General features: G+C 40.2%; 1 protein-coding gene across 1 annotated transcript in view; it reads left to right on the top strand.

Moving 5' to 3' along the window:
* Positions 1-15,632, top strand: part of LOC117524179 (transcription initiation factor TFIID subunit 4-like) — a 278,303-nt gene that overhangs the window by 33,698 nt on the left and 228,973 nt on the right. Inside the window, exons 4-7 of the mRNA XM_034185935.1 lie at positions 6,189-6,329; positions 8,241-8,387; positions 10,821-10,943; positions 13,564-13,653. Of these exons, the coding sequence (XP_034041826.1) occupies positions 6,189-6,329; positions 8,241-8,387; positions 10,821-10,943; positions 13,564-13,653 (501 nt within the window). The remainder of the gene's footprint in view (positions 1-6,188; positions 6,330-8,240; positions 8,388-10,820; positions 10,944-13,563; positions 13,654-15,632) is intronic.

The following is a 15,632-nucleotide window of genomic DNA, read 5'->3' as shown; positions in this document are numbered from 1 at the left end:
CCAATCAGTAGACAGTCTTGTGGATAGTTTAAACTTAGTGCTCAAAACTACACTCGACATGATTGTGCCACCTGTGTTAAAACCGCGCTCCCCCAAAACAGAGTCACCTTGGCTCACTGATTACCTGCGTGACCTCAAGCATAAGCCCAGAGGTCTAGAATAGAAATGGCGTAGTTCAAAATTAGATGGATTCCACCTTGTGTGGCGTGATGCTATCTTAGACTCTAAGCATGCATTACTGGCTACAAAGCGGACCTGTTACTCTGATTCCATCAACAAAAACAAGCTTAACTCAAAGTTCTTGTTCGACATGGTGACAACACTTATTCATGGACAACCACCTGTAGTTTGCTCTCCTTGTACAGGACAAGATTTCCTGGATTATTTTGAGAAGAAAATAGAAGACATTAGGTTAAACATATTCCAGCATGCCTTAACTCAGCCACTACACCCTGCTATTGAGGTGGGCGCCATTACTGAGGTATTACCTAGATTTACAGAATTTGAGAGTATCTCACTAGGCATGCTCATGAAACTCATAAAGTCAACAAAAAGCACAACCTGTTTATTTGATCCTATGTCAACAAAACTGTTTAAGGACTTGTGGCCCACTCTTGGGCCGACTGTGCCGGAAATTATGAATCTTTCTTTAACTTCTGGATCTGTTCCTAAATGTTTCAAATCTGCAGTGATTAAACTATTACTTAAGAAACCTAATCTTGACCCTAGTGTATTGAAAAACTATTGGCTGATATCAAAATCTATCATTTTGCTCTAAAATTCTGGAAGAAGTGGTGTCACGGCAGCTCGTGGACTATTTTACTGAGAATAATCTCTTTGAACCACTGCAATCTGCTTTTAGAAAATCTCATTCCACAGAGACAGCTCTCACTAAAGTGGTGAATGATCTTCTGCTTGCAATGGATTCGGACAACACTACAGTTCTAGTGCTGTTAGATCTCAGTGCTGCATTTGATACCGTGGATCATCATATTCTACTTGATAGGCTGGAAAATCCCTTTGGGATTACTGGGAGTGCCCTTGCACGGTTGACGTCATACTTGACCAGTCATTCTCACTGTGCTTTGTACAGTAACACTACCTCTAACCTTAGTGACATGAAATTTGGGGTTCCACAGGGGTCCGTCTTAATTTTGGGGGTAATTTTTGATCCTACATTTTCCTTTGACCTCTACATTAGAAATATTACGAGGACTGCTTTCTTCCACCTGTGAAATATAGTGAAGATTCGTCCCATCCTGTCTATGGCTGACGCTGAGATCCTGATCCATCCATTTATCTCTTCTAGATTGGACTACTGCAATGTTCTATTTTCTGGTTTACCGCAGTCCAGCATTAGGGCTCTTCAATTGGTTCAGAATGCTGCAGCCAGACTTTTGACACAAAGCAGAAAGTTAAACCACATTACACCCATTTTTGGCATCCCTTCACTGGCTTCCTGTCCCAGTGAGATCAGATTTTAAGGTTCTGCTACTGGTCTATAAAATTGTTCACGGACTGGCACCTCCCTACCTAGCTACCTAATTAAACCTTACATACCGGCCCGGGCTTTGCATTCTGAGGGTGCAGGACTACTTTGTGTCCCTAGGGTGAATAAGAAGTTTGCGGGTCACAGAGCTTTCTCTTATCCTTCCCCTGTTCTGTGGAATGATCTCCCTGCGTCAATAAAACTGTCAGATTCTGTGGAGACTTTTAAGTCTTGACTTAAGACACACTTATTTTCCCTTTTGTGTGGCTAGCATACTGGCATAGTATAGTTCTGTGCTTTTTACTCTTTTAAGTCATTTTATTCGGAAACGAAGCGTGCCGCGGCCTCAACTTTACCTAAATTCTGGGTCTTTTAGTGAAGCTTAGGGCAAGTGGCCAGTGATCATCTTAGTATTTCTTGTTTTTCTTGTTGTTTAATGCTGGCAAATTATACAGTATTTTTTGTCTTCTAATGCTTGATTCTGTGTTTTCTCTCTGTTTAAGGTGAAGCTCCATCCAGAGATGGGTGTGGTATTTGTGCTGGAGACCCTCCTGTCCTGTGCAACAACAGCATTTCCTGTATATTCGTTTTGTGAATTGTTCTGTAATTTGTGTCGGTAGCATGGCTCAAGCAGAGGGTCACCCCTTTGAGTCTGGTCTGCTTGAGGTTTCTTCCTCAGAGGAAGCTTTTCTTTACCACTGTTGCTCTGGAGGTTAGACCTTACTTCTGTGAAGCACCTTGAGGCAACTCTGTTGTGATTTGGCGCTATATAAATGAAAATAAATTGAAAATTGAACAAGAAAACATTATACTTATCCTTACCTCGTTGCTGTTCTGGCTGTCCCACAAAGTGCAAACAAGTGGAGTGTAGAGTGGTTTGAAGTTTATTCAAGAGTGTGTTCGTTCAGTTTGACAGGATGATTTTTTTTTTTTATTTCACTCATTCTCCAAGACCCAGCATATCCTCCTAATTCAGATCTACTATGTCTTGTTTTACAGTGGTTGGCATCCAGTTTAATTGTGCATTGCCACCACCCTCTGCTCCAGAGTGTGAATCACAGTCCCTGTTTCAGATCAGTATACAGGAGAAGCTTGTCACCACTGCAGGCAATGTCCATAGATGATAATGCAGTTTTTTAAATATATAGGTTGTTCCAAAATATAAAAGTTTAAAGTCACAGGATCAGCTAAACATTCATTCATTTATTTATTCATTCACTTTCTTCAGCTTGTCTGGGTCCAGGTCATGGTGGCAGTAGGTTAAACAGCTCATCGCATGCTTCCTTATCCTCAGCCAAATTCTCCAACTCTTCCTTGGGGATCTTGAGGCGTCGTTCCCAAGCCACCTGGGAAATATAATTCCTCTAGTGTGTCCTGTGTCTTTCCCGGGGTCTCCTCCCAGTTGGATGTGCCTGGAAGGCCTCCCTAGGGAGATGTCCAGGTGGCATCCCTACCTGATGCCCGCACTACCTCAGCTAGCTCCTTATTGCAAAGAAACAATAGTGGCTGTACTCGGAGTCCCTCCTGGATGTTCAGGTCTCTCACCCTGTCCCAGAGTTTAAGCCCATATACCTGATGGAGGAATCTCTTTTCCATCACTTGTGACCTTGTTCTTTCAGTCATTACCCAAAGCTCCTGACCGCAAGTGAGGATGTGAGTGTAAACTGACATGGAAATCGATAGTCTTGTTTTCTGGCTCAGCTCTTTCTTCACCATCACGGTTTGGTACGGTGAACACAACACACCAAACTTCAAGTTACCCCCACTCCTGAACAAGACTGAGATATTTGAACTTCTCCACTTGGGGCAGTAACGCTCCCCTGACCTAGAGTGCCTTAATTGAGAGAGTGGTATCAACTCAGAACATGGTGCCATTTTGGTTCAAACTGCGCTGAACTACTGAATGAACCTTTTATATTTTCAACATTTTTTAAAATTATTTAACCACTTACCACAACAGATCCAGGTAACAGGTGGTATCAAAATAAAAATAGTTAAACTATCAAATTTACATAAATTTACAATTTATGATGACTTATTTAATTAATTTAAAGCCAAATTTATGCAGCTGCAGCTCTGTAACTCCGTGTCATGCAATGACGTGTGTGACAGTTTTAAAGTTCTCCGTCTCTGGATTATGCTTTATTCTGGACTAATTTGACCCTCAACAAGCTTTTCTTTCTACAATCATCACCTCCAAATCAAAGGTAATTTGTACAATTTCCTCTTTTACTGCCTTTGTGCTGTAAATGTATGGACTTTTTTTGATTGGTTTGTAATCAGCATGCACACTGCCAAAACTATTAAAATATGATGGCAGATGAAGCAGCGAAAGCAGAAAAGTGTGTAATCACAGCCTTTTGTGTCTGATTAACAGGTGAGTGTCCAGGCTGCGGGTCCGAGTCTGAGCACAGTGTGAATAAAATAAACGGCTGGACTTTTAATTAGGGAAATGGCTTCGGTCCCACTTTACTCAAATCGGCGAGTGTCAGGGCACTGAACCTGTGCACGTCCAGACTGCTCGCGGTTTTTAATGGAAATACATTGCGATCGGACAGGACATTTTATGCGATGGGACTTAACAATAAATTTACCACACAAAGCTTTGGCGATGATTTCGGCTTCCATCCCATACGACTGACTTTATTTTCCCAAATGCTTCTTCTGTTTGGATCTGAAGGGAATCTGTAGATGTTGAAGCCCTTGTTGTGTCTATTTGTGGATCCAAATGCACAGCAACCCGGCATTTTCAGCGAATAAATAAATAAAATAGCCGTATTTACATGCAGTTAACAACAGTTAACTCTATTTTGGAACCAAGATGGCACCATGAGTCACATGACCGGTTTTATTCGACTCGTCATGTCACCAAGACACTCTACTTGACCCAGAGGGAGAATCCACTCCTTTCTGACAGAGGACCATGGTCTGTTATTTGCAGGTGCTAATTCTTATTCCAGTCGCTTCACACACATACCTGCCCAGCTAAAATTTTACCTTTATAAATTACATAATTTGAGTAACATAACATTGTATTTGAGCAGGTTTTTACAATTATTTTCTTACTGAGTGGAACAGCAAGTTTAAGGTTTTGTTTAAACATTTAAAAAAAATTGAAAATGAGGTTTGTATATTGGCCATTAATTAGGGTCTTAAATTAAATTATAAAACCCCCTCACATATGATTTTTGTTGGTATATTGCAGTTTTTCCCAATCCTGATCTTCAGGACCTATAACACTGCTTGTTATCCATTTGTCCCTGATCAGCTCAGCCAGGTGTGTTCAGCCACTCAACAACTTGCTGAACAATGGAACACACCTAATTTGGATCATTATGTGCAGTTACAGCAGGAAGGAATGCAAAATGCGCAGTACTTTTGGTCCCGAGGGAAACATTGCTAACTTGTACCATTCATTTCCAGTGCATTGCTACAGTACTTTATTCAAGTACAGCAGAAATCCACAATTTGCCATATGTTGATTTATGCATGCACCCACTTGTATAAGTTATGCATATACGTTTTGGAGCAAAGAATTACCCTGTGCTAAAACAATTACTTCATTAATGAATTTGTTTGTAAAGCAAAAGAAAAAAACAAAGGCACCAAGTATGTTTCTAGTAGACGTCTTGTTCCAGTCATCAATTAATAGAACGTTCCAAATTTTTGCTGGTTAAAACTTTTATTATTATGACTTTTTTGTATAACATCAATATAAATTGAAAACTTTTCGTCAGTCAAAACTTTTCTTACATTTTCTGATATTTATAGACTGACCCATTAATCAATGATCTTAAATTAAAGCTTAAGTGATAGTAAAATAGTTTTGTATTGCAGAACGTGAGTTTATTATTCAATATGCTGAACTTAACTACACCCTACCTGTCACCAGGAATTAATTATTTGCAGTTTCCCAACTTCCTTGGTTTTTGCCATTTTTCTGCAATAAGAATAGCAAGTGAAATAATTTTCCTTATTAATAACTCCGTAATGTGGCATAATGGTTAGCACTGCTGCCTTACAGCAAGAAAGGCATGGGGTCGCTTTCCACCTGGTCGTTTCTGTGTGGAGTTTGCATGTTCTCTCCGTGTTCGTGTGAGTTCCCTCTGGGTGATCTAGCTTCCTCACGCATTCAGAGACATGCAGATTAGGTGAATGGGTGAGTCTGATTTGACTGTGAGAATGTGAATATGTTTGTTTGACTATATGTGGCCCTGTGATAGACTGGCGTCCTGTCCAGGGTGTACTCCACCTTTCGCCCTATGACTGCTGGGATAGGTTCCAGTCCCCCGCGTGACCCTTAATTGGAGTAAGGTGGTGTAGAAAATGACTGAATAACTTCAAACTCCAATAGAGTATAAGTGATCATGCTATTGTTGACACAGTGACCCAATGCTGTCCACTGACCTCCCTGTTTCATTCTTGTTTTTTCTTTTCTCCTGTCATGACCTTTCTTTATCTGTCTGCAGGGCATGCTATGGCTCTTTTCTTCTATTGCTGCTCTCCGCCTCTTGCTTTTTTGACCTTGAATCCACTTCCGCCCCATGTTTTCTTATACCTCTGATACTGACATCAGTTTTTTAATTTATTTATTTCTGTGTATGTTTGGAAGTACTTTGGATGTTTCTCCCTATTCCTTGCACTCTCCTGCTGTGCCCTTATCTGTTTTGTTTTCTTTTTTCTCCCCCTCCCTCTGCAGTCTCCTGTGACCTCTCAGACCACCAGGCAATGTTCTTTGACCCCAGCTAAGATGGTACCATCTTCCTCTCCCACTGCTTCCAGTCCTGCACTTCAGACCTCTGCTTCTTCTTCCTCTTCCTCCTGTACTGCTCTCCGCCCCGTGAGCTAACCTTTATTACTCGCTTATATTACAGTCTTCTGTATCGCATTTTCCCCTTTACTATTCCTCGTGACCTCAATGAAAAATATTATAGATGTGCATATGGCAACATTTTCTTGTTGTTTCTCCAGTCACTGCTTTATGGTCATCAAAAGAAGACATGAAATTTGGCTTGAGTGTGCCAGAAGGCATGTGGAAATGTAAGAATAGCGCTTATATTTGTCCTCTGTGCAACACTGCCATGAAACTTTGACTGCTGAAGTAACACTTTAGTTGTCATGGGTGCTTGGTGGATTCTTTAACTGCAGGCACAGTAGCTGAGGTTTTCAAGATGGTGTGGTCCTGGTGGAGTTCCCTTCCCATTTCTTAATTGGTGGTTTGCTGATGTCCAATGGATAGTCAGGTGGGATGGGACTCTAGTACAGGTTCCACTTCAGAATCTGTTCCAAAATCATCAGTCCGTTGGCATCATATGCGTTGGGTGTAATTAATTCCTGTTTTGTGACAGTTCTGCATTGCAAGCTCATGGGTCATAATTTCAGATCTAAACTGACATCAAACTCTGTCTTGAGCAACCTGGAACACATCTGGATTGACGCTGATAGGTCATCATTTTCCCACTTAGAAAATTGATAATAGTAATTGATAATTATAGGCAGAGTCAATAATGTATCGATATTAATAACATCTTATTAATTCACATCCCCTGTATTCAGTGACATTGAAATTAGTTTTTTTTTTTTTTTTTTTTTAAATCCATCTCCTGATTTGTATAAAGTCAACTGGCCATACAAGGGATGAACTGGTATTATATTAAGGAGATGTGGCTGCCTATCAACCCTTTACTTTTACATAAAAGTTCTTATTTTTTTTTAATTTGCAAAGAATAGACACAATAACTTTTGATACATGTCTGTCAATCAGACAACAACATTACTTCTTAAAGATGCATGTCTCCTTTTAATAAAATGTTTTTGTTAAGGTCCATGATGGTTGACCTAATAATTACTTACCTCTCCCTCCAGTTTACAGTATAGTCCTCTTCAGTAGCATTGCTGGGGCTCTAAGATCCAAAATACCAAGCACCCCTGCAAACTCCCATGCATCCGTGTGCAAGACACAAAACACTTTTTGCTGGTCACTTTGATACCATGCTTAAATAAGGCCGCCAATTTATAGATTTATTTATTTATTTTTTATGATTTGGCATCTTTAGATCACTTGTGACGGAATGTGTTTGGGATATTTTGCATACAGACCACGTGGCCCTTCACTGTGGCTTGAATCTATGATCACATGCAGATACATAAGTTTGAGGAAATTTCCACTGTGACCACAATGCATTTTTGGTGCATTCATGTCTAGAATTAGAACTGTCCTCTTGTGATTGCATCAGGCAAGATGTGCATTATCACCAAGTGTGAACAGGCCCTGAGAGATTTAATGGAGGTGATGAAGGCTTTACAGTGAGACACAGATGCCGGCAGCTGATCTGCTGTGAAGAGTTTCCACTTTGGGAGATTTTTGCCAGGAACATATTCTGTCCCACCTCACTGTCAGAAACTTCAAAGCCATGTTACGTTTTCATAGAAGGTTATATTAGCCAGTACACTGTTAATGTCTCATCTTATCAATTCCAATCTCATTGAAAGGGTTATGTGAGAATGCATTGTTGTCGAGGGTTTCCTTTATCAGGTGAGTAACTATTAAGAAAAGTTTTGTTGCCCTCCTGTTTTTCCCAGCCTATATCCTGCCACCACCTCCTCCTCGTCTGTTAAGCGATGTCCACTGAAGTCAGGACACCAGATGTGACAGGAGCGCTGTGGCGCCTGCCTCCTATTCTCTGTGGCCTTGCTGTGAGCGAAGCGTCATGTCCTGTTTGTCTTACTGTCTCTTCCTTTGCTCTTCCAGAAGGGCCCCATGGCACCGGCTGTGGCTGTGACGGCTCCACAACAGGCCCCCATGGTTATGGCCCCCCAGGCCCAGCCTGCCTCCCAGCCAGTGCAGCCTCCACAGACGGGCATCGCCGCGCCCCCCGGAGCCGCTGTCGTGTCCCAGGTCCGTTCTCTGTGCCCCGCTGCGCCCTCCCCCACTGCCTGTGCTTTCCCCCAGGGGTGCAGGTACTGTGTCACAGCTGCCAGCAGGCTGCTGTGTCACAACTGCAACCCCAAACTCACAGCTTCACCACCTCACACAGCTGGCAACCTCCCACACGTGCCCACACTCAGTCATACGCATTCATTCATACAGGAGCATACAACCCAAAAACATGACACACACTCACACTTACTGGCATAAATGTAGCATGCTCATGGAAGTACACACATTCACAAATTCCACAGCAACAGGTAAAGACATACAGTATACTTTACATACTAATGCAAGCATACATGCTTTGTCTGTGTAGAGTGGTGACATGTTGGCATTTGGCCACAAAAAAATGATTGAAACACATTCAAAGTACACAAGTATGTTTTGATTTTGTGAGATTCATGTTAGTTTATCAGTTCAAATTTGGAGTAAAGGTGGGATATTAGGATTGGTGCTGTTCCACACATCCTCACCTCTGCTTATTTAGTCATTAATTCATTCATCCATGCTCCTATCTTGATCCTGTAGTGCACAGGATAAGTCATAGGTCCATAGGCCTGGAGGTGCAGTCAACAGTCCAGCCAGGTACTACTGATGACCGCAAGGGGGAAATATTAAAACTACAGTGTGTAGGATTTTGGGGACGTTGCCGATTATGTTATGCTGTCACCAGGCACGATTTTGTTACTGTTCACATTTTCGCTTTTTTGGTGATGGGGATTCATGATCCCTTACCTTCTCTTGTGATAAGCAGTATGTATGATGCTTCATTTCACAAGAATGAGCTTTCTCAAAATTGTGTGCCGGCATTAGCAACCAGTCTGTGGTGTATATGGGACCAATTACTGATTCCTCTTTTTTGTCTTCAGTCTTCAGGCCACATGACAAAATGCAAAAGGCAGAGTAAGTACTGGTATGTCCCTTTTTGGCTACTGTGTCAATATGGTGGCCTCCATGAGGGGGCCTGCTCCCATATAGATATGAATGATTCATTCTAAGCTTATGAAAACATGTTGATTTGTTGATGTAGGTGAATACACACCAGTGAACAGATCGTTATGAATGCTGCATTTCATTTCTGTTAATAAAAAAAAAAATCCCTAAATTTTACACACTGTAGCTTTAAGGGAGTCTGAATTTATAAGAAATTATTCCCATAACAAGTGATATTGCCCAAACACTTGGTTGTTTTGTTGTATATTTGTTAAGGTCCTATCACACCTTGATGATTTAACCAGCGTATGCTGACCACATTAAAACATACGTGGGTGTATGTAATAAGTTATGGATAGGTTTTGTGTAAGTTAAGAGCATGTTTAAGCACACTGATATACGTCCTAATATGCTGAGCACCTCGAAAAAATTTTTTTGGGGCATCCTGAAAATTTTCAATGCATGTCGGCGTATGATTCATATGTTCTGCACATGTGGGATATAAGTTGTAGGTAAGTTATGTGATTGTTGATTGTTGTTCTTGTAATTTACTCATAAGTTGAAATGCATCCATTAATACTGGCCACTGATTGGCTGAAAGCTGAGAACATGAGAACAGACTGTTTCAAATATTAAATCACTCACACACAGAGTAAATATAAAGTCTGCTCTGTTCAACGACATCTGAAAATACTTTAATTCCTTGTTGTGGTTGAAGAAATGCCCAAGTCTGTTACACTGGTGTCCCGTCTGCTACAGCTGCTGCAGGTGAATCTGTTGCTGTCTGCTGTCAACGGAGCCTCCTCTCCCCCTGACCGGGCCTCTCTTTACACCACAAGATGAAGTTGAAAGTCACAGCACCTCATTCATTAAAGGCATCAGTCGATTCTGTCTGCACACAATGAAATTAAAAATGCATGATCCACAAAGAAATAGAGTAAAATAAAATAATGTTCAAATTATTTGTTTTGCCTCCGTGTGGAGCCGAGATGCCTAGCGACACCGTGCACGTGCTGAAAGCTGTGCTCGTTATTGTTTACATGTTCCACCTGCCAAACAAAAGGGTGGAAACCATTCTGACATATATAATGCCGTGCAGCACTGACGCAAACCACTCACTGAAAACGGGACTGTCAGTATACGCTGGTTAAGTCATCAAGGTGTGACAGCTGCATTAATTTATTAGGCGTATGCCAGCATATGGCAGAGTTTTTAATACGGTCAGCATACGCAGGGTAAACCGTCATGGTGTGGCAGGGCCTTTAAATAAGAGATACAGCACAGATACATGGTTGTTTCTGTCTGCTGTAGATTTGATTTCACCTTCGTTTTCATGCTAGCACAACGAGAATGTCTGATCCTAGTGACACTACAACTAAGCTACTTTCATCATACAGATCACCCACCAATATTAATTACTGTGTGAATCCACAGAATATAAATACTTGTTTGTTCTTTCCATGGCAGGAAATGCAAGAGAATGTCAAAAAGTGTAAAAATTTCCTTGCCACACTTATCAAGCTGGCTTCCCACAATTCTCCATCACCTGAAACGTCTAAGAATGTCAAGGCACTTGTACAGGACCTGCTGGTAAGCTTCACAAATCAACAAACCTGTAAGTTTGTATGAGGAGGAATTTCAGAGGAAACTTCAACAAAAAAAGTCTGATAGATTTTGGTCTAAACTATGGAAATAACTGATATAGAAATAAACTAATATAGAAATCGTAGTCATGTAGTGTGACTATTTTAGCTTGTTGTGTGTGTGTGTGTGTGTGGGGGGGGGGGGGGGGGGGTTAACCTGTGTTAGACATAGGCCAAATGGCAATAATTTTAATCAAAACAATTGCCCAACATTTGTTTTTGTAATGCTGATATCTTACAAATGTAATATTTAATGGGCTCAAGTTTGTCCAGCAGAACTATAAGAGGTGGACTCCCCAAACTAAGTGGAAATACTTGGTTAAAAGACAAACACATCTGAAGTCCTTCATGTAAACTTTGTTTTGCCATCAAATTTATAACAAAATTACACACAAAAGATAGGTAACAGTAAATGTAAATATCAATGAATCATAGAGAATAGAATCAAAGAGAATAGATTAAAGCATTAGTCCAGTAACCATAAAGAATTAAAGTGAAAGTTTTTTTGTCTAAGATTTCTAGCAATAATGATTAACGGTGAATTCTGTAATAGATCTATAGATTATATCTAGCAGTAATGATTAAAGCTGAATTCTGTAATATATATATATATATATATATATATATATATATATATATATATATACTTTGCATAGTGTGTGTGTAAGAGGACAGTCCTGTTTTGAATATTTTCAAACTGTAAGTGGCACCTTAAACTCATTCCAAAGCCATACTTAGACTGCTTGAATTTTTATCTATTTCAGAGTTACTGAGATGCACCTTCAGGTGGTGGGATGGTACAACCCCTGGCAAAAATTATGGAATCACCGGCCTCGGAGGATGTTCATTCAGTTGTTTCATTTTGTAGAAAAAAGCAGATCACAGACATAACACAAAACTAAAGTCATTTCAAATGGCAACTTTCTGGCTTTAAGAAACACTATAAGAAATCAGGAAAAATAATTGTGGCAGTCAGTAACGGTTACTTTTTTAGACCAAGCAGAGGGAAACAAATATGGACTCACTCAATTCTGAGGAATAAATTATGGAATCACCCTGTAAATTTTCATCCTCAAAATTAACACCTGCATCAAATCAGATCTGCTCGTTAGTCTGCATCTAAAAAGGAGTGATCACACCTTGGAGAGCTGTTGCACCAAGTGGACTGACATGAATCATGGCTCCAACATGAGAGATGCCAATTGAAACAAAGGAGAGGATTATCAAACTCTTAAAAGAGGGTAAATCATCATGCAATGTTGCAAAAGATGTTAGTTGTTCACAGTCAGCTGTGTCTAAACTCTGGACCAAATACAAACAACATGGGAAGGTTGTTAAAGGCAAACATACTGGTAGACCAAGGAAGACATCAAAGCGTCAAGACAGAAAACTTAAAGCAGTATGTCTCAAAAATCGAAAATGCACAACAAAACAAATGCGGAACGAATGGGAGGAAACTGGAGTCAACGTCTGTGACCGAACTGTAAGAAACCACCTAAAGGAAATGGGATTTACATACAGAAAAGCCATCATTAACACCTTAACAGAAAAAAACAAGGTTACAATGGGCTAAGGAAAAGCAATCGTGGACTGTGGATGACTGGATGAAAGTCATATTCAGTGATGAATCTCGAATCTGCATTGTTCAAGGTGATGATGCTGGAACTTTTGTTTGGTGCTGTTCCAATGAGATTTATAAAGATGACTGCCTGAAGAGAACATGTAAATTTCCACAGTCATTGATGATATGAGGCTGCATGTCAGGTAAAGGCACTGGGGAGATGGCTGTCATTACATCATCAATAAATGCACAGGTTTACGTTGATATTTTGGACACTTTTCTTATCCCATCAGTTAAAAGGATGTTTGGGGATGATGAAATCATTTTTCAAGATGATAATGCATCTTGCCATAGAGCAAAAACTGTGAAAACATTCCTTGCAAAAAGACACATAGGGTCAATGTCATGGCCTGCAAATAGTCCGGATCTTAATCCAATTGAAAATCTTTGGTGGAAGTTGAAGAAAATGGTCCATGACAAGGCTCCAACCTGCAAAGCTGATCTGGCAACAGCAATCAGAGAAAGTTGGAGCCAGATTGATGAAGAGTACTGTTTGTCACTCATTAAGTCCATGCCTCAGAGACTGCAAGCTGTTATAAAAGCCAGAGGTGATGCAACAAAATACTAGTGATGTGTTGGAGCATTCTTTTGTTTTTCATGATTCCATAATTTTTTCCTCAGATTTGAGTGATTCCATATTTTTTCCCTCTGCTTGGTCTAAAAAAGTAACCGTTACTGACTGCCACAATTTTTTTTCCTGATTTCTTATAGTGTTTCTTAAAGCCGGAAAGTTGCCATTTGAAATGACTTTAGTTTTGTGTCATGTCTGTGATCTGCTTTTTTCTACAAAATTAAACAACTGAATGAACATCCTCCGAGGCCGGTGATTCCATAATTTTTGCCAGGGGTTGTAGTTGATTGGTTGATAATTAGTCTCATTTCATCTTGCATTGAAATCACCATGCTGTTTGCCCTCTTTTATGTGTTCATCTTTTTTTTCATACAGGATGCAAAGATTGAACCTGAGGAATTCACCAGCCGGTTGCAGACTGAGCTCAAGTCGTCCCCGCAGCCTTACCTGGTGCCCTTTCTCAAGGTTTGAAAATCTTCCTTCAGTAACCTTTCCCTTAACCCAACTCCTTCAGACTGCTTCCTTCACTGATCACATGGGATGTAGTAAACTGAATGACTCTCATCTTGGCCCCAAAACTGTTACTTAAAGCCCCATTCACACATGCACAATTTTGACCATGGCTGTCTATGAATACACCACGTTACAGTTGTAGTGGTGAATCTTAACCACTTCCTGCCATCTCAGTGCAGAAGATAAATCGATCCAAGAACCACTATGATTGTGATGATGCCATAAAGACTCCGGTAAGATTGCATTAGTCATCAAGACTCTATCAAGACACTGTCAGGGTAAAGTCCTGATAGTCTTGTTGCATGACTTGCTACAAATATCCCTCAGCCATGTTTCCACTATGTGCACATAAAACTGTGAAGATGCAGTGGAAGCTGTACAACTTATAAGAAATGCAGTAGAAACTGTAAGGGTATTCTCCATGGATGTAGAGGACGTGGTCAAACTTTAAACATCTTTTAAAAAAATGCTGAGAGGATGTGGTCAAATCAGGACACAGGAAGTACTAAGTAAGGATGTAGTAGTGACTGCATTGAGGTATTTACAATGTAATTAAACCAAGTAGGGTTTTCATTGATGTAGTACAGTGTGGCGTGAACGGGCTAATACAGCAGTAATCTGTGGACAGCTCAGTGAAGTTGACCCCCACCCACATACGTAAACACATCCCAGCAAACAAGCCGAGTGGTTAGTGCTTCGTTTGTGCTGATTTGTGCCGTTTAAATGTTCTTACCTGTCCCGGGCACAGGCAAGCACCAAGTACCATTGGAAATTACAGGGCTTTTTGTTGTTGTTGCCACTACTGAGTTTGTGGCACATGCATGCATACATAAATATATCTATGTATAAAAAAAATAATAAATAATAAAAAATTATATATATATATATATATATAAAATTCAACTAAGATCGGATGTAAATATGAGTAAATGAGACTTCATCTTGGATTTATAAATAGACTTAGTCATAGGTGTTCATAATGTGTTTTTTTTTTCCACCAAACTTTATTAAACAAATGTAGACACAAAGGCAAGAAGCCATTTCAAAAACACACAATGATACAAGGGTAGAAATGGATGCAATTAATTATTTTACCAAAACAAACCAGATTAAATCTATCCTTCATAAAATCAAAACCACGCCCCTGCCACAAGCCACTGCTGAGTTTGAAACAACAACAAAAAAGCCCTGTAACTTCCTATGGTACCTGAATCCAGCAGCAGGGATGGCTGGAGCCCGCTCGCCTTCCTGCGCTGTGCGAATGTCTGCTGTCATTGCGCAAAAAATAAAACTTGTAATATCTCTGAAACTGTAGCAGCACAAATGAAAATTTTAATGGCACAAATCAACACAAACAAAGCACTAAAAAATAGACCAGTCTGGTTCATGTTGGAGCAAGCTGGGGGGCTGATGACCTCTGAATGATCTAAAAAGTAATCTTTAATATCTCAAAAACCATAACAAATGAAAATTTTAACGGCACAAAATAGCACAAATGAAGCACTAACCACTCGTCCTGTTTGCTTGGATTTTTTATGTGGGTGGGGGGGTCAACTTCACTGAGGTCCTGTGAACTGCTGTGTGAATAATATGTCACTGTCCATGGTGCTGAAACAGCAAAGAAATAAAAAAAATAAAAAAAAATCTCCACCACCTTCTTGTACAAGATGAGGCTTGTTTCAAAGCATGTGCCCGTACACACATCCACATGCCCAGAGCATATCGGAGTGTGTGATTAACAGAGACGGTAGAGAGCTGCATTTCTGACTGTAGTTGCTGAACCTACTAACTTGTGTCCATTCAGAAGTGCAGCACGTGGCTCAGCATTGATAAAGACAGGGTGGACGCAGTGAAAATATGGTATGCCTATGTGTGATATGTGATTGATTTTAGCAAGAATATTAAGATATGAAGTGCACATGATCATGCAT

This window comes from Thalassophryne amazonica, chromosome 2 (genome assembly GCF_902500255.1).
Source record: "Thalassophryne amazonica chromosome 2, fThaAma1.1, whole genome shotgun sequence".
Lineage (NCBI taxonomy): Eukaryota > Metazoa > Chordata > Actinopteri > Batrachoidiformes > Batrachoididae > Thalassophryne > Thalassophryne amazonica.
The sequence above is the reverse complement of the archived record's forward strand: the minus strand, read 5'-3'. Positions and strand labels throughout refer to the sequence as shown.